This window comes from Camelina sativa, chromosome 4, assembly GCF_030686135.1.
Source record: "Camelina sativa cultivar CO46 ecotype springtype chromosome 4, ASM3068613v1".
NCBI classification, from domain to species: Eukaryota; Viridiplantae; Streptophyta; class Magnoliopsida; order Brassicales; family Brassicaceae; genus Camelina; species Camelina sativa.
This window is the reverse complement of record NC_141883.1, coordinates 32368769-32387262: the sequence shown is the minus strand read 5'-3', so window position 1 is coordinate 32387262 and position 18494 is coordinate 32368769. Positions and strand designations below refer to the sequence as shown.

Below are 18494 nucleotides of genomic sequence, written 5' to 3'. Positions count from 1 at the left end.
TAATTCCATTCTCCATGAAAAATTCAGGTTGGTTGCACGTACTTGACCAATGCACATTCCGGTAAATGTTTTCGTTTGACAAGTCTTCATTATCGGGAACAAAATGGTGTTATAAAAAATCAGGCTAAAGCTTGATCACATGGGGGAGTAAGCTACATGCAGATATCTATTGGCATGTTCCGACCAGCTTGTTAAATATGTTGCCACAGAAATATATAATAAAGTGCAAGCGATTTAAAATGAATAATTAGTACGAGGAGACATATGCAAATCAAAAAGACCACTCTCTATCTCAACTTCTTATAATGTTCCTGGTCGATTAATTATATAGTTATAAAATGCAAGTTTATGCATGCACATGATCTGAAACCTGGATCAATCTGAAGTGTGATCTCACAGACACACACATGTGGCAACTTATACGGTTCTGATTTTTGATTTTATTATATGGTTTTAGTCACATTTAGTACACGATGCAAAACGCAAGGAATCACGTATGCTAGCTATTAATTATTAACTGTTATTCACCTATATATATATATATATATATATATATATATATAGAACAACAATTTATGATACATCAGTTTCAGATATGAGTTCTCAAAACTTAAACCCTAATATGGCATTTTGGAATATGAAATTTTGCAACCAAACAATCTTTGACCACCAGAAATATAATGAAAGAACTCACTTAAGCAAATATATTAAAAAGCATTTAAGCCTTTTTGATCAATTTCTATTATACATTCAACATTTTATATCCAATTGCATAATAATTAAACATCAAACACATGTTTGTTATGCACTAGCAGCAACAACATGTTGATTCAATAGCAACCATTCAAATCCCATTATAGAAAAGACCACTGAAATCCTATAAATATAAAATAGTATAATTGCAAACCTTTTTATCAACAATAAATAAAAAATAAGTAAATTCTATAAATAAAAGTGTTTCGTTAAAGGGGTAATCTCGTAACAAAATCGTCCGTACGACTCCAACTATTTGAGATCCGCTCGACTGAGGATATCAATAATAGTAGTTCGTAGTCGTACCATTTTTTTATGATCATTTTAATTCAAATTCAAATAATAATGGAATGCTATTAATGGATGACCCAAAAATAAAAACAGAAAAGAAAATAAAAATATATAACATACATATACATATAATATCAGTACATATCCTACTAAATTCTAACACTGTATAATATTTGGATATTAGATTACCACAATTAACACCAACAAAAACAATTATTTCCACGATTAATGTTACAAGAGACATAGAAAATTTTAAATTTTATATATTTGGATATTACATTAGCACAATTAACATCAACAAAAACAAATATTACCACATTGAATCTTACAGCAAAGAGACATAGAAAGTTTAAAAATAAATTCTCCTAGAAGTAAAAATAAATTCTCGTTATTATATGCGGCAACAAACTTAAAAGTTGTATGAAAATATAATTTTCTCTAATCTTTGTTTTGTGGTGTCTTCTCTTTTTTTTCCCCACTCCATGATTAGCCTCTTTCGTAAATTTTCAAATATATTTGTAGGAAATGGACCAAATGGCAGATATGTATAAAGGAAAGGATTCCTAGTACTTGTTTGTGTTTATTTTTATTTACCTTTTCCATTTTTAAATAAAAATAAAGGTACCTCACACATGTTTGACAAAGGATTGGTCAAATTTCTTTAAATAATTAGTGGAGAAAACATTATTAGTAGCCAAAGAAGAAAACACTCCATTTTTTTTTCCTTCTAATTCGTAATATATAACTAATATTGTGATGTCTCTTAATAACATAACGTCGGACGTCGGTAGCTAGACTCGCTAACAATTGTTTCTCTCAACTCTGTTTATAACAAATCATTTAACTAAATATTATCCCCAAAATCACTCTAAGTAGTTTGGCTTAGTTATACATATGCAATCGATCGAATTTCCACAAAGCCTAGATTTTGCTATCGAGTGATATAATAAATAAATAAAAAAGACAAAAAAAAAATTACACTATGTTGGAGTGTGGGTTCAGTGAATTGGATCTACTTCAAGCCCACACATAAATATAAACTTACATTTATAAACAAAGTTCAAAAAGAGTCAGAAAGAAGAAAGTTACTATATAAATTATTAACAATGGTTGGTCCACTGTAATATACAGTATTTGTTTAAAATGCAATTTTCTTATATCATAAAACGAAAAGGAGAAAAGAAACAAAACGAGGGGACCAGATGATAAATCACATGATCTTATGATATATGACCATCTCTGCCTCTCAGTCTCTCACACTGATGGGTCTCAATCTCTTTTTCTCTCCCACTCCATTATTTCTCTTTACTCATATTATATGCATCTTTCATATACAAATCTAAGTATCTATAACACATAAGTAAGCGGGTGCAAGGAACAAAAACATGACAATCATTGATATCGCCAACGTGCGAGAGCCATATTTTATGGGCACCAGGACAATATACCAGCCGGAACTTAATGTTTTGTTGTAGAGATTTTATGACTAGTATAAAGTTTTGAATATGAAGATATAAATGATTTACAAGACATCAAATGTTTTTCAACAGTTATATTTGCTAAGTAAATAACTTACGGTTAATATTAGTTTGTCGTCAAAAATTAAACAAATAAAAAAGCTACCATTTTGCCCCTATAGGTCCATATGATTAGCACCAACTATAATAAACCCCTATTAGGCTATTATCACCTCTTGTTCCCCATTTACTCTCTCTCTTTCTTTCCCTTTTTTATATAGTAACAAGGTTAAAACAAAAAAAAAATTAAGCTCAGAATTAATCAAGAACGGAATTCAAAATTAAGATGTATACCAAAAAGGCTAACAAAAAAAATATGATACTGAAATCTGAAATGTCAAATGAAATGGGCCACACAAGACGATGAAAGCTAGACAAACTTCGATTACAAGCCCACATATTAACTAATTTTCCAAAACGAAGATTTAAGAACAATGCTTGCTCCCCCCCCCCCCCCCATTTATATAATAAACCATATAGTCCATGACCATGACAACCGACAAAATGCACATAAAACACATAGTAGTACCATAACCATACAGAGATCAACATGCTTTACTTTTTTAAGGAAAAAAAACATGACAGACACCATTAAAATGCCAAAGCCAAAAGAGTAAATCCAAGTTTTGGAAGATAATGCTCTTTCTCTAATCTAAACTTGCAAGTGCTATGCAACTCCCGATTTAAGACAAAAATATGCATGACCAATGCAACGATGCTTTGTTTCCCATTCTTCTTTTTCCTCAAACCCATCTCTCCTCCTGCCAAACCAATTTTAAAATCACGTCAAGATTGATTCCTGGATACAGTCTGAAAACATTCTTCAAGTTAGTTAATACCAATACTTACCCCTTCAAGCAATCCCACAGTTGTAAGCATTGCAGAGCTGGATCAGAGCTGCTTGGTTAGCTTGTTCGAGATTCTCACCAATTATTTGTGGGAACCTACCAGGAGAAGCAGAAGAAAGCCTAGAAACAGATGCAACCACAAACTGCTTTGGATCCTTGATGTCTTTGAGAGGATCCTCTTCTTTTTTCCCAGCATTGTGAAGGTTCACAAATGCAGCTGTGTATCCAACATTCTCTGAGATTTCTGGCATTTCAGGTTCATCGAGGACCCTTTCTTGCTCAGGCCTTGAAACAAGCGTCACTATACTGTCAAGCATCTTCCCCCAGAGTTTAGCAGCCGATGGATCCAGGAGAGCCGGAGTCTCACATATGAGTCTTGTTGCAGCAACTGCTGCTAACTTGACCTCGATAGTTCCCATGATCAGTTTCAGGTTCGGAATCCAGAAATGCTCCAAGATTGCAGTTAAGATGTTTGGCTGGACGGTATTCATAGTCTCCACTAGATAAGCCTGCCCGTGCTTCACCAAGAAAAGCGACATGAATATTACTAGCGACTTCTGGAACTTGACTGTCTTTTTGTTTTGAAGGCGTGTGAATAGAGCACCCCATACACCCTTCATATAAGGTGCAATCACACTGTAGTCCAGATTCTCAATAATCGTGTTAAGGATATAAAATCCTTGCTCATCTGTGCTAGGAGATGCAACCAGCTTTTCAAATATCCCCAGCACTTGACTCAACCGATTCTCTTGAGTAACTTCATGAGAGGCTTTCTGCAGAAAAGCTTGAAGCAGACGCACAAGCGCTGGAACATTGCCACTTCTCTTCCATGACTCAGGCGAGAGGAGCAGCAAGAAGATATGCATGTAGCTTGGGGCGAGAGGTGGTCGGTTTAATTCAACAAGCTGAGCCAGCAACTGAAACGCATAAGGCAAGAACTCAGTGATATCATTGGCCAAAATCATCTGGAGGCTTGGGAAAAGACTCGTTTCAAAAGCAGATATAAGAGAAACATCGCGTTCACATGCCCGTCGAACAAGTACAGCCACAGACTCAAAGAGATAGTGGTTAAATATAGGATTTTTAGGGTTTTTGCAAACATCATTGAGAATAGAGGTCAATCCCCCGATGCAAGGTCCAGCAACCTCAGCACTGATATCAGCAACACCAAGGACCCGCATTATACACTTCATCAGATATTGATTCTCCTCTGATTCTGGAAACTTCAGCGCATCAAACAGGTTCGTCATCAACTGCAGCAAAAACGGACTTATATCACCAGCAGCATACCTATTACCCTGTCCGCCTTCCTCCTTCACTAACAAGAGCTTCTCTATGCAGCTAGCAGCATAAGAATGGACCACGTTCGACTCTGCTTTAAGGAACCGGACCAACTCTGGGAACAACTGCATTGCAAAAGGCTTTGGCATATGACTACGAAACAGAGTTAAAAACTTCAAGGAGCCTGCCTTTAGCATTGGAAAACTGTTGACGTCGCGGCTTTGCAGCTCTGGGAGAATAATGTTTGTGAAGAAGCTTTGAACATCAATGAGATCTGTAGACACAGACGCACCCCCTGCCTTTTTACTAGATAGAGAGACAACCAAGTAAATTGCACAATCCTTGTCTTTCCAATTTGTAGCCGGATTTGCTGAAAATGAACTCAAGAGCTTCTGTATCTCAACAGAAACTACTTCTGTCACTTGTGCTTTGTAGTTGGTGGCAAGTCCTTTGAGTAGCTCACAAGCTATTCTCCTTCTAGTGTCCACATCACTTCCCTCCATGTCTCTACGGATGAACTCTATATAGTTCATATCGAAAACTTCTTCATCTTCAGCCCTCAAAGAAACATTGGGGATCACAATACTCTGGCAAATTTCCTTGATTACATTGTCGCCCGCAAACAAAGCATGGTGAACACTTGTGCTCACAGTGGTCAAAAACTTGATTGCCGTAGTAGCTAGCTGATCCCTGCTAGGAGACTTTGACACATCTCGGAGCAATGTCCAGACGACCAATGCAAAATCATTCAAAAAGTCTTTAAACTCTTCTTCGTTTTTCTCGATATAAAGATTGATATTCTCGCAAACAGCAGCGCGAAGATCATCAACAAGTGTTAACCCCTCTTTTGTGCTTTCCAAGGCGGGATAGTTTGAAGCTAAATACTTCTTAAACTCTCCCATCCACGCCTTCATATTATCTTCGAAAAACTCTGGCAAGTCCTGAAAGTTCAACGAGTAAAATATCCTGCAGCACAGCCTTTGGGACTCAAACAGAGGCTTAAGGATCGCAGCTGAGCCACCAGAACTCGCAGAAGAATCAATCAACGAAGACGTTTTCTGGAATATCTCAGTCAACGGAGCAGCAAAACTATCCAGGCAATACTTCAAATCAGTAAAGAGATCATCGGTTCTATACTGATACCTAAACTTTTTGAAAATCGAACTAGCGGTCCCAAGAATACCATTGATGGACGCATAATCGCCAGCGATGGCAGCGTTTTTAAGGTTGGCGATAAGCTCAGGAAGCAAAGCAGGCCAAGATTTGGGGAAATCGTGCTTACCGATGACGGCTAGGGCTTCACTCAACTGGCTCTGGATACGAGGAGAAGAAGAGAGCATGAGAGAGACGATGAGTGTCTTGATCTGCTCCTTCTCCGAATCTACAATCGGCGAGATACCAGAATCAGCGGAAGGAAGCCACCGCGAACGGAGATGGTTCTTAAAGTTGACAGCAGCGGCGTGACGCGTCTGTTCATCGATTGACGGCTCAGCCACCAGACGGAGAACGGCAAGGCCGTAGTTAGGTGCATCGGCGGCCTCCGCTAGTGATTTCTCAGCTGATCGACGAGGTTCCGGCACCGGAGAGAGCGTGTGGAGAAAACACTGCGAGAGGAACTGTAGAGTAGTCTGATTCCACTCCATCTTTCTTAGAACACTAGGGGATCGAATCGGAGGTGTTCGATTAGGGTTTCGCCGGGAGAGATGAAGCGAAGAGGACGGCGAAGAGAGACGAGAGAGTAGCGATTTTTAGGGTTTCTGATGTACTTCAAAAGAGGGAAACGGAAAGCTTTTTTATTTCAAAGAGATCTTTTCATTTAACTTTTTAGAACTTTGGAATCATTTTCCGATGAGCGCAACAAGTCGGGTTATCTGGTTTTTGCCTATACCCGAGAGAGTAAGTCGGTTAAATGGGCTTTTTATTTTTTCTTAAAAGCCCACGAATTTAATGGGCTGAACCCCGAATATACAAACCTCACAAACATTTGATTTGTTTTTTTTTTGATATAATTAACGAGAGCGTTGACATAATAAAGTACGTCCAATGGTTTCAGAGCAAGAATTTTTGTCGGTAAAACTTTTGTAGTATCCGAGTCTGTCGGTGCGTGCATTTATATGACTTAGAATAAATCTAATACTGTAGCTTTTATTTACTACTTCATGTTCTTAAACAAAAATAAATTATTTGGGGAAAAAATTAAATCAAAAGTCCGTAACAAAAAACGTGTTGCAAAGCGTGTGGAGAGTGGTATTGGCGAAAAGTCGTGTAGTGAATTAACCTACAAAAGGGAAGAAGATTTGGAATACAAGAAAATGCCGACGAAACGAGACGTAGACTTTCTTTGGACTTTGTCTCAAAGCCGTCAACGTCTCTGACGCGCTGGTCCAAGCTTATCATCACGTTCGTTTGTCTACAATATGAAAAACATACTTTCGTAATCAAGAAAAAATAATTTCTCATACTCAAACAATTAATAATTTGATGGCGTTTTTTCTTCTTCTGTTTTTGTGCTATGTTAAAGCCAGAAGAGTAACTAACACTAAGAATTAACTCTTGGGTTTAAACTTAACCCAAAACCCAGAATTAACTCTTGGGTTTAAACTTAACCCAAAACCCATTACGTTAAGTCTGCGTTAGCTAGCATTTGTGAGGCTTTTGTCACACGTGAGAGATTACGATGATAAACAATGAAGGCCACGTGGCGCATGATGTAATTTTGCCTACATTTTAAATATAATAAAAATGTCGACGTCACGGGGCCCAATCGAAAGCCCACGAAAAACGCGTGATATATATAAATAGAAAAGAAAAATAAGTAAACAAAGCGATTCTTCTTTATTTATTTATAAGGCCCTTTTGTTCCCAGTTTGCTATCTGATTTTCCCCGTGATTTCCTAAATCGTTAATTACCCCCCCCTCTGTAGATTAGTTTTATTTTGTACTTATATACAGATAGGCAACATTCGAAAAAGTAAAACAAAATATATATACAATTTACATGATTAGCTCAAATGAGCCAATTAAAAGGAATACATAACAAAATAAAAGTAAATACTTTTGAATAACAAAATAATTAAACATATATGATATATCTAAATCCTAGACAAGATCCAAAAGAGTACAACTGATGAGATGTTTAAAATATCTTCCTACACTTCTCATTTACGACGAAAATGGATAGACGCGTTTTGTTTTTGGTTAGAATTGAGAAAAAGGAAATGCGAAATTGAGAGGACCAAAAGAAGTGAAACACGACAAATCATTTTTACGTTTTAACGTTTTAACGTTTTGAAGAAAGAAATAAAAAAAAGGGCAATGCGTCATGTGAGACAGGAGAAGTTATTGTCTGCAATAAAGACCACCGTAGTCACGAGTGTCTCTCCACAAATGACCCCACGTTTCTCCTCATCTCATTCGCTCTTTGCCATACGTTTCCAATGTCAGTGAGCCCTACTCTCCCACTCTTATCCCATAGTATTTTTTTTTTTTCAAATATACATTCCATTAACTTAAGTTACAAGATTCTTGATATTGCATTCTAAGAAGAGTATAATGCAACCAACTAACTTATACATGAGGAAAAAAAACTATAATGTATTGCTTAAACAGAAACACAATACCCGGAACAAGCTACAACAAAGGGTAAAACAAGTTTGCGAGCAACTATAGTAAAAAGAACAAAAAATACAATAAATACTGAAACTAAGATAAAAAGGTCTTAAGACCCTATAAATAGTGAGAACCACCAAGAAGATAGACCACCTTGAAGTGACAGTAGGCTACCCAAGACCAATTCATTGACCGCGAAACAACAATATACCACAATGAAATGCTGAAATTTCGACGGGTTTTTATAAATCTAGCTCGCACTAAAGATGATAAGTCTTATCTCATAGTATTATTGTCTACTTTATTTTAGTTCGTTTCAATTATATACGCATATCTTGTCGTTATGTATATAAAAAAATACGAATACAAATTCTCTTTAAACGAAAGAGTATTTCAAGATCATAAGTGTCTTAATTAACGAGCCTACGCAAAAAATATGTAGTTATACACAGTTGATTAAATTAGATTGGATGAGATAAGACTTTGATCGATAAGAGAAGACAATGGAATCTCTAAGTTGGTGCGACTTCCAGATTACTCAAAGAGACACCAATCATGGCGTTTTCATCTTAATCTATAAAAATAAAAAGGGTCAAATTTTGCATGTCACGTCACATTGTACATTGTACATCGATCATATATACATCACATATTTTATTGCAGTTTCTCTATACATATATGATTATCATTTCAGAATTATTATCACAAAACGATTGATTGACTGGAATTTTCTAATCCACATAAAAACATGTTGTGTAAACGTTTGCATATTTTTGGTTTTCAACATTCGTTTTGATATTGTGGGATTATTGGTCGTTTATACGCTGACAAGTTCACATTTCGGTACTAGCTAGCTCATACAAATGAAAAGATATATGGTGGGGTTTGATTGTCAAAAAAAAAAATGAAAAGATATATGGTATGTGGGATAAATTGGAGCTATGCCAACCTTGCCTGGATCGCAAGTAAGATCCGGTGAAAAGCCATCATTGCATATAGCATAGAAAAGTATCTTGTGAAGACATAAATATGAAATTTGGTAGAAACAATAGACGAATAACTAGAAATTTGATGATGTTAAACTACTTTAGTTAGTACTGTACATATAAAAAAAAAGAGAATCTTCCCATAAAAACGTGGTGAGACGTATCTCGTATTTATACATAACCCGTGATAAAACTCATGCAATATTAAAACTTAAACACAGGCTATAAATAATAATCATATTGTAAACAATACATAAGTTTTAAAAATAAATCGAAAATTAATTAAAGGCCAGGGAAGAAAACAAAAAGAAAATTACAAAGACATGAGGATAGGAAAAAAAGTAGGTTAGAGTCATCACATGTGCTCTCTCTCACAGAACGAGACTCCTTTTGTTGAACGTTACTGTTGGGCATGAGATTCACGCATATCCTATGCGACAAATATATTTTCTTTCCAACTTTAAATATATATATATATAGAAACTTACTATTTTATATATTGAATTTTGAAGGAGTGTTGATAAGAATAATAAAACCTACTAGTCCTATAAAGTGGACCCACGTTAATAACGATGTCTGAAATAACAAACAAACACCCCACCAGACAATTCAGACAATATTTTCTTGTTTCTTTATGCATGTGAGTTATTTTTATTGGTTAGCGAAAATAAAACAAACAAATTTAATTCAATACTACATTTTAGTACAGAATAAATTTTAAATATTTCGGCCATGTGATCTTTTATTTTCTTTTAAGCACATTAATATATACTATATATATATATATATTGAATCTCATCTCATGTAGTTACAGACACACGTGTGTATATGAAACACTATTACGCACTCGCTAATCACGTTGTTTCCCTAATAACATCACTGTTAATTATTTACTGTAGAACTACTTTACGAATTAATTGGATTGGGAGACAAAATTAATGACAACCGAGATTTTGGTATTAATCGGATCAGTGAAGAAGATAAAGCTTAACCGATAAATTTTGCAAAAATAAATGAAAATATATTGTTTTTTTTTTTTGTAAAATCTTTCTCCGCAGAGAAACAATCAAAAAGTAAGTGATCTTAAAATCTGGAAAGAGAGTATATAAATAAATCACAGATTAAACGGGTTTCTAATTCTAAACCTTGGATAAACTCAACTCAACCATGGTTAACTTGAAGAACCCAAAGTCATTAACGTGCCATAAGTAATAACCACGGTTGGGTTTTCTTAAAAAGAGCTTTCTCATACGAAGTTTACCCCAGCAGTCTTGTCTCCTTCTCTCTTATTCTCTCTCTAACTGTATCTTCTTCAATCTCTTTGTTTTCATACTCTATTATTCTTTTGTCTGTATGACTTTTCTAGTTTCAAAGCTCATTCAATTGTTCACTTTGTTTGTAAAAATCAAAGCTTTCTGGAATCATTCTCCGGCGAGAGTTTTCTTAACCGCCACAAGCTTCTGTCGAGCGTGATTCATCACTGGGTTTGCAATTTTTTTTTTCCTGGTGGGTGTTCTTCAAATTGTTCAAAGTTCCGACCTTTTTTGTGTGTTTATTAAGAATTTGGTCACTGGAATCTGAAGCTGGATAGACTCGAGTTTATATGGTTTCAAGCTTTATTGAGTCTATCATTAAGTTGTGTAGAAGAAAGGTTTTGTTTTCTCCGACTGAGTTGTTTGAGGTTACAGAGATTTTCTGGTTTTGGGTTTGGTGAGATAAATTAGAAATAGATGAGTATGAGTTATTTGGGTTGGGATGATGAAGAGAAATCGATGGTAAGTGCCGTTTTAGGGCATTTAGCTTCTGATTTTCTTAGAGCAAACTCAAATTCGAATCAGAATCTGTTTTTGGTTATGGGAACTGACGATAGTTTGAATAAGAAGCTCTCTAGTCTCGTAGAATTGCCAAACTCTGAGAATTTCAGCTGGAACTATGCTATCTTCTGGCAACAGACCATGTCTAGATCCGGACAGCAGGTCCTAGGTTGGGGAGATGGGTGTTGTCGAGAGCCTAATGAGGAAGAGGAATCAAAAGCTCTTAGGTCTTATCATTTTAACAACATGGGATTAGATGAAGAGACATGGCAAGATATGAGGAAGAGAGTGTTGCAGAAGCTTCATAGGTTGTTTGGTGGATCAGATGAAGACAATTATGCTTTGAGCTTAGAGAAAGTTACTGCTACTGAGATTTTCTTCTTAGCTTCTATGTATTTCTTCTTCAACCACGGTGAAGGTGGTCCTGGGAGGTGTTGTGCTTCAGGGAAGCATGTTTGGCTCTCTGATGCGGTTAACTCGGAGTCTGATTACTGTTTCAGGTCTTTTATGGCGAAATCTTCTGGAATCAGAACGATTGTTATGGTTCCTACTGATGCTGGTGTTCTTGAGCTTGGTTCTGTTTGGTCTTTGCCTGAAAACATTGGCTTGGTTAAGTCTGTTCAAGCTTTGTTCATGAGGAGAGTTATACCTCCTTTGATGGTGACTTCAAACACTAACAACATGAGTGGAGGGATTCACAGGCTCTTCGGGCAGGATTTGAATAACTCAGAACATGTAGCCCACGCGTATCCTAAGAAGCTCGATGTGAGAAGAAACTTGGATGAGAGGTTCACTCCTCAAAGTTGGGATGGCTATAATAATAATAACAAAGGTCCAACGACATTTGGTGGTTACACAACTCAGAGAGAAGATGTGAAAGTGCAAGAGAATGTGAATCTGGTTTTAGATAATAGCAATTACAAGACGCAGATTGAATTAGCGGCATTATCCATAGCCGCTTCTTCGGATCCATCTACAAACACTCAACTAGAAATATCAGATTCTTGTACTGCGAAAAGACCAGCGAGCTTATTAGCAGCATCAGGAACAGTTTCTATTATTGATGAGAAGAGACCAAGAAAGCGAGGAAGAAAGCCTGCAAACGGAAGAGAAGAGCCATTGAACCATGTGGAAGCTGAGAGGCAGAGACGCGAGAAGCTTAACCAAAGATTCTACGCATTACGGTCAGTTGTTCCGAACATTTCCAAAATGGACAAAGCTTCTCTACTTGGAGATGCAATTTCTTACATCAAAGAGCTTCAAGAGAAAGTAAACATCATGGAAGCTGAAAGAGTAAGAACAGAGAGCAGCTTATCAGAATCGATGACCACCAGAACAGTTGAAAGTCCCGAAGTTGACATTCAAGCTGTAAACGAAGAGGTTGTTGTAAGAGTGATCTCACCGTTGGATTCACATCCAGCTTCAAGAATTATACAAGCAATGAGAAACTCAGAGGTTAGCGTATTGGAGTCTAAGTTATCGTTAGCTGAAGACACAATGTTTCACACTTTTGTGGTAAAGTCTAACAACGTGTCGGATCCATTGACGAAAGAGAAGCTTATAGCAGCGGTTTACCTGCCGGAAACGAGCTCGACGCAGCAGCCATTACCATCTTCTAGTTCACAGGTTTCTGGTGATTTCTAGCTAGGTTTCACATGATGGTGATCAAAAAGCTTCATTGTTTCAGTATAGGTAACTTCCCGGTTCAACTAGAGAAATAGATAACATCCTTTTTTTTCATTTCTGTTCTCTTTCTTAGAATGAAAGGAATCCAGTTTTAGTATATTCCACTAACGTTATAATACCTAGTATGTCGATCATTAATTCACATATTTGTATCTTGGGAAATATTTTTCCAACTTAAGAAAATGAAATAAAGTATGAGAGATATTTTTGACTTTTCTTTCTTTCTTTGTGATCCATGTGTTAAATATGTTGATTTTCTTATACTGTATTCTCATCAAACAAGTCACAATTTAATGGATTGAAACGGACTTAAAATCAATTTCTAATGTGATTTTTCTTTTTGGCATCAAACATACTAATTTTAGAGCAAAATACTCAAGAACATCTAAATATTTAGTGATTTTATTATTTTTTTGTCTCCCAATGAAGCAAGAGTTATAACAAGTTGATATAATCTAACAAGTTGATATATAGTTCACATAATCTTGTATATCGTTAATATAATCCAATCAAAATGTTACATTTCATCCCACATTATTTTGTTAATTCTAGGTCTGGGCAAATAAACCGAACCCGAAGAACCGATCCGAACCCGATCCGAAAATACCTGAACCCGACCCGAACCAATTCTGTCTAAATAATCAATAGGTTTTCGTTTTCAAATAACCACAGGTATCAGATATTACTCGAACCGAACCTGAGGAACCGAAGATACCTGTTTATACCCGAGAACAATTATACACGATATCACACTATCACATATGATTTGATTTCATAAAACCGTTTGCCTTAATCTCCCTCTTCGAATCTTTGTGAATTGTTTTGCGAGACATGGTATGCTTAGTTTCATTTGTTTAAGATTTCATGGTATGCTCAGTTTCATTTGTTTAAGATTTAGTTCATTGTTTCTTGTTGAATTTGTTAGATTGTACAACTGTTTGTACAATTATATTTCAAGTTTTTCGGGTTTTGTGGGTACATTTAAAGTTTTTATGGGTACTTTGGATATGTTCGAGTAGGTACTATCCATAACCAAATATATTTTGGATACATTACAGGTTTCTTAAAGTCAATACCCAAATAACCTGAACCCGATAGGAACCGAACCTGAACCCGACCCGAACACCCAAATGCCCAGGCCTAGTTAATTCATCAAAAATTCTATTTTGGATTTGTTATTGGGCTTTTTAGTAGATCTACAAAGCCCAGGCTGTAGAGCCCAACTTCTAAAACGCCTCTCCTCTACGAAGCTTCTGCTTTGATTCATTTCACTTAGGGTTTGTTTCTCCGATCAGATCCAATTTCAATTCCTTGAAATCCTCAGAACATTCATTATCCGGCAAATTCTCTCCTCCGTCGCGATGTCTCTCCGCCGCACTATCCTCGATCTCCACCGTCAATCCCACAAAGCCTCTCTCTCAAAGTCGTTTCCTTTCTCGATGAGCCAAATCTCCTCCGCGTCCGCCACCACCGCCGTGAGAAACCCACTGGGAATGGGAAGAGACCTCTCTTCAATCCCCTTTGCCCTAGCCCAGAAACTCAAACCGGATTCAACCAATCTCGTCACCGATCGCTCCATTTCTTCTTCAATCCGACAATCTAATCTCAACAACGCAGCCAAGTTCTCGCGTCTCTCGTCTTCCCGAGGTTACACTAACGCATCTTTCTTACCAAAAATTCATTTACTGTATCACATCAACGAAGGTATGGAAGAGATTTTGGCGGATTACGTTCATCAAGAGATGACTAGGCACTTGATGGTGATCTCTCTGGGATTGTTCCAGTTCATCGTGATCAAAGATATTTTCGTGTTTCTTTTCTGAAACAAGTTAACATCTTTTGGAATCTAAGGAACATAGAGTCTTTTCCTTTTTATCTTCTTGGTGTTTTATGAATAAGAACATGATGCAATATCGCATCTTTTTTTTTTTTTTTATCTTCTGTGTGTGTTGGTTGAGTTTCTGGTTTGGTGTATTGGGTTGTAAAGGCTTAAGTGGAATTCTAAGTCTGTTCAATAACTTTTCTGTTTAGTAAAGAGTCAGGAGTGTTCTTCCTGATGGTTTGAGAATCTATCTGTTAAGCTTTTGATTGAATAACGAGAAGTTCTATTAGCTCTCTTTCCTTTTCGTAGTTTCATCAACTTGTTATCTCAGTTTGAGTGTGATTAATCACTTAGTTTGTATATTGATTCGAATTGCTTCGTTTTGGAACCTAGCTTTATTGTAATCGTATAGCTCTTACGAGTGATAGAAAGTTGTGGATTTTCTCCGAATGGATTGTTTGGAAGTTATGAGAACAATTTGTGTGATATTGGAATTGGTGTGTGATCTTGGGAGATAAATAAAGGCAATGGCGTCTTTTAAGAAGTCACAAACAGAGAATTAGGAAAGCTATCAAATTGAGTCATGTACTCGGATCTTCATGAACCTGGTAAAAAGATGAAACTTATAATGTACATGCTCAAATTACAACTTCCATACACGGTTACAGTTGTACGTACTGGTTCAGTGACTCAAATATTACAACTCGGATCGGAAGCTATCAAATGGTGTGTCTAACATGTTCATGAGCCTGGTTAGATGCAACTGTAGCAAATATATTCATGTTCATGTTGAATAGAACAGAGATCTGAGACGAGTCGATTAAAGGCCCAACGTTTAGGATTACGATTACGATTGTACCGTTTCAAACCGGAAACGGTTAAATAATAAATAACCCCAAGTCTCCCTGGCTTGGTTTCCACTCCAAGGTGAAAAAAAAATGGAAAAATGTGATCAACCGTCACTAGAAGCTGGTAGATAAGTACGGATTAGTATAAAAATAAAACGAAACTGGTTGGGCGTACACCAATTCAATAGACGACGCGTCATCGACGCATTGGAGGTGACGACACGTGTCCCTTCCTTCCTGCCTACTTTCCTTTGCCTTTGGTTTGAAAAACCTCCCGTCTCAATTGACCCTGGTTTCGCGAGCTGTGAATGCTTTGTACGCCATTGATTTGAACCCTCTCTCTCTCTCTCTCTTTTGATTTTTTTTTTCTTTTTTGCTATTCTTAGGATCAATCCTTTATAGCTCCAAGCTTTGTCCGACCTTACCCCTTTGGTTCTTTCCTTCTGGTAAGAATCCGCTCTCTTTGATATATAAATTTTTTCTTTCTTTCTGTATATGGTACGTCGTCATCGAAATCCGATTGGTCTTCTCTGGATTTGCCACCGATTCTTGAAAAATTCGCCTGCAGCGGCTGATCCCTGATCTGTTGATCTGCTCTCTTTTGTTTGTGTATAGGGTTTGTTGTTTCTTTCTGGAAAAAGACGCGATGGATTTGGGGTTTTAGGGCTTTTTTTGCGGTTGCTTGTGTATATATATATATATATATATATAAGCCGAGGGATTTTGTCTTCTCAAATCCTGTTTTTTTTTTTTCCGTAAACGAAAGTTCTTAGATTTCTCCAAAGTCTTGATTAAGGATGTCATCAGCTGGTGTTGCGTTAAGTCCGGTTCGTAGCGAGCCTTTGATTATGCCTCTGGTTCGTGCGAACTCTTGTGTTGATTCCTTACCAGACGACACCATTATGATCTACCTCACTCTCCCCGGATCGGTTATACCCATGCGAGTGCTCGAGTCTGATTCTATTGAGTCTGTTAAGCTTCGGATTCAGTCTTACCGCGGGTTTGTTGTGAGGAATCAGAAGCTTGTTTTCGGGGGACGTGAACTAGCTAGAAGCAATTCTAATATGCGTGACTACGGTGTCAGTGAAGGCAACATACTTCACTTGGTTCTTAAGCTCTCTGATCTCCAGGTTCTTGATGTTAAGACCACCTGTGGGAAACACTGCAGGTTCCATGTTGAGAGAGGGAGGAACATTGGCTATGTCAAGAAGCAGATTTCTAAAAAACGTGGTGGTGACTTTGTTGATCCTGATGAACAGGAGTTGCTTTACGAAGGTGAGAAGTTGGAGGATCAGAGTCTTATTAATGACATTTGCAGAAACGATGACTCTGTTTTGCATCTTCTTGTTCGGAGATCTGCTAAAGTTCGAGCTAAGCCTGTCGAGAAGAACTTTGAGTTGTCTATTGTTGCCCCACAAGCTAGTAGTGATAATAACAAGGGTCGTGAACCTGACTGCGTTGTGCCACCTAAGAAGCTATCTTTAGAGCCGGTGATTATCAACTCCAAGGCTCAAGTACCTCTGGTGGTTCAAGATATGATTAAGTCTGCTTCGGATGGACTAAATAGTGGGAATCCTCCGGTTAGGTCAAGAGAAGGCACGGGAGGTGCTTATTTCATGCAGGGTCCATCAGGCAACAAATTTGTTGGTGTATTTAAGCCTATTGATGAGGAACCAATGGCTGAAAACAATCCTCAAGGTTTACCACTTTCTCCAAGCGGTGAAGGTTTGAAGAAAGGAACGAAAGTTGGTGAAGGTGCGTTAAGAGAAGTCGCTGCTTACGTTTTGGATCATCCCAAAAGTGGGAACCGATCTATGTCTGGTGAAGAGATAGGTTTTGCTGGTGTACCTCCCACAACTATGATTGGATGTCTCCATCCTGGGTTTAACCATCCCAAAGGAATCAAAACCAAGATTGGGTCACTTCAGATGTTTACAGAGAATGATGGCAGCTGTGAAGATATGGGTCCACTTTCATTTCCAGTAGAGGAAGTTCATAAGATTTCTGTGCTGGATATCAGACTTGCCAACGCAGACAGACATGGTGGGAACATTCTGATGACCAAAGATGAAAACGGAAAGATCGTTTTGGTTCCTATCGATCATGGATACTGCTTGCCTGAAAGCGTAAGTGCTCGTACTCTTCTTTCTTTTATTAAGTTTTGCTTATATATTGACATTGTCATGAAACTAACTTTTGTATCTTGCAACAGTTTGAAGATTGCACGTTCGAGTGGCTATATTGGCCACAAGCCAGGAAACCGTACTCTGTGGAGACTCAAAATTACATTAGATCACTGGACGCAGAGGAAGATATCGATCTACTGAAGTTCTATGGGTGGAAAATGCCTGTGGAGACGGCTAGAACGCTCAGAATCTCAACAATGCTTCTGAAGAAAGGAGTGGAAAGAGGACTAACAGCATTTGAGATTGGGACCATAATGTGCAGAGAAACACTGACTAAGAAGTCGCTAGTGGAAGAAATGGTAGAGGAAGCTCAAGAAGCGGTGCTTCCAGGGACGAGCGAAGCTGCATTCCTCGAAGCTCTATTCGATGTGATGGATTACCATCTCGATGAGGTGGTTAGCTCTCAGGAACACTAAATGTTGTTCTTGTTTGTCTCAAAAACTCTGGTATATACTCGTGGTTGGCTTTTTATAAACCTGTTGGCTTTTGTATTTTTATATGACATCATATCTGTCATTCTTTGGGGTTGTTGGTTCATTTCACTCTGACATATTTCCTTGATGACAATTTTAAGTGTTTACAATAGTTTTTTTGTTTTTGTTTTTGTTTTTGTAACATTTCTCTTTCCTACACTATATATACGTCTCTGTGAATAAGCTAAGCAATCAATGAGGTCAAATTTACTGTGAAACTCCAAAATTGTCACTCAAGTCGATCCTTAAACTCTTTATTCAAACCTTACAGACTCTTACAGGAACATAGACAAATCGATGAGAAAAGAGTCAATAGAGTGAAGCACAGAAATGAGCAGAATCATCAATTCACAATTAGAGTAATTCTTTAGGCAAAAACG

General features: G+C 37.3%; 2 protein-coding genes, 1 non-coding gene and 1 pseudogene across 5 annotated transcripts; 3 read left to right on the top strand and 1 right to left on the bottom strand.

Annotated features, from left to right (window-relative positions):
• Positions 1 to 2985: 2985 nt before the first annotated feature.
• Positions 2986 to 6580, bottom strand: LOC104783230 (exportin-2). Its single transcript, XM_010508358.3, has 2 exons — positions 3411 to 6580; positions 2986 to 3322 (listed from the first exon to the last, which is right to left on the bottom strand). The coding sequence occupies exon 1, from the start codon at positions 6331 to 6333 to the stop codon at positions 3415 to 3417; it is 2919 nt and encodes a 972-aa protein (XP_010506660.2). The 5' UTR covers positions 6334 to 6580; the 3' UTR covers positions 2986 to 3322; positions 3411 to 3414.
• Positions 6581 to 10383: 3803 nt separating this feature from the next.
• On the top strand, positions 10384 to 12998 carry LOC104783228 (transcription factor ABA-INDUCIBLE bHLH-TYPE pseudogene; annotated as a pseudogene). Its single transcript, XR_015597397.1, has one exon. The product of XR_015597397.1 is annotated as a transcription factor ABA-INDUCIBLE bHLH-TYPE pseudogene (transcript).
• Positions 12999 to 14032: 1034 nt separating this feature from the next.
• LOC104783227 (succinate dehydrogenase subunit 4, mitochondrial) lies at positions 14033 to 14902 on the top strand. The gene has a single exon (XR_015597396.1). It is a non-coding gene; the product is annotated as a succinate dehydrogenase subunit 4, mitochondrial (transcript).
• A 716-nt stretch (positions 14903 to 15618) lies between these two features.
• Positions 15619 to 18226, top strand: LOC104783226 (phosphatidylinositol 4-kinase gamma 4). 2 transcript variants are annotated; one of them, XM_087511266.1, is made up of 3 exons: positions 15623 to 15901; positions 16071 to 17581; positions 17668 to 18226. In XM_087511266.1, exons 2-3 carry the CDS (start codon positions 16253 to 16255, stop codon positions 18055 to 18057), a joined length of 1719 nt encoding a protein of 572 aa, XP_087367392.1. In that variant the 5' UTR covers positions 15623 to 15901; positions 16071 to 16252; the 3' UTR covers positions 18058 to 18226. The 2 variants fall into 2 exon arrangements, with proteins under 2 accessions (XP_087367391.1, XP_087367392.1); XM_087511265.1 differs by having other exon boundaries at positions 15619 to 17581.
• The last annotated feature ends 268 nt before the right edge of the window (positions 18227 to 18494 follow it).

What these genes read in the sequence shown, in the direction of transcription:
- LOC104783226 (XM_087511265.1), top strand. Translation starts at nt 16,253, where the DNA reads ATGTCATCAGCTGGTGTTGCGTTAAGTCCGGTTCGTAGCGAGCCTTTG. An exon ending in GATACTGCTTGCCTGAAAGC is followed by an intron (nt 17,582 to 17,667) that starts GTAAGTGCTCGT and finishes ATCTTGCAACAG; the next exon opens with TTTGAAGATTGCACGTTCGA.
- LOC104783230 (XM_010508358.3), bottom strand. Translation starts at nt 6,333, where the DNA reads ATGGAGTGGAATCAGACTACTCTACAGTTCCTCTCGCAGTGTTTTCTC.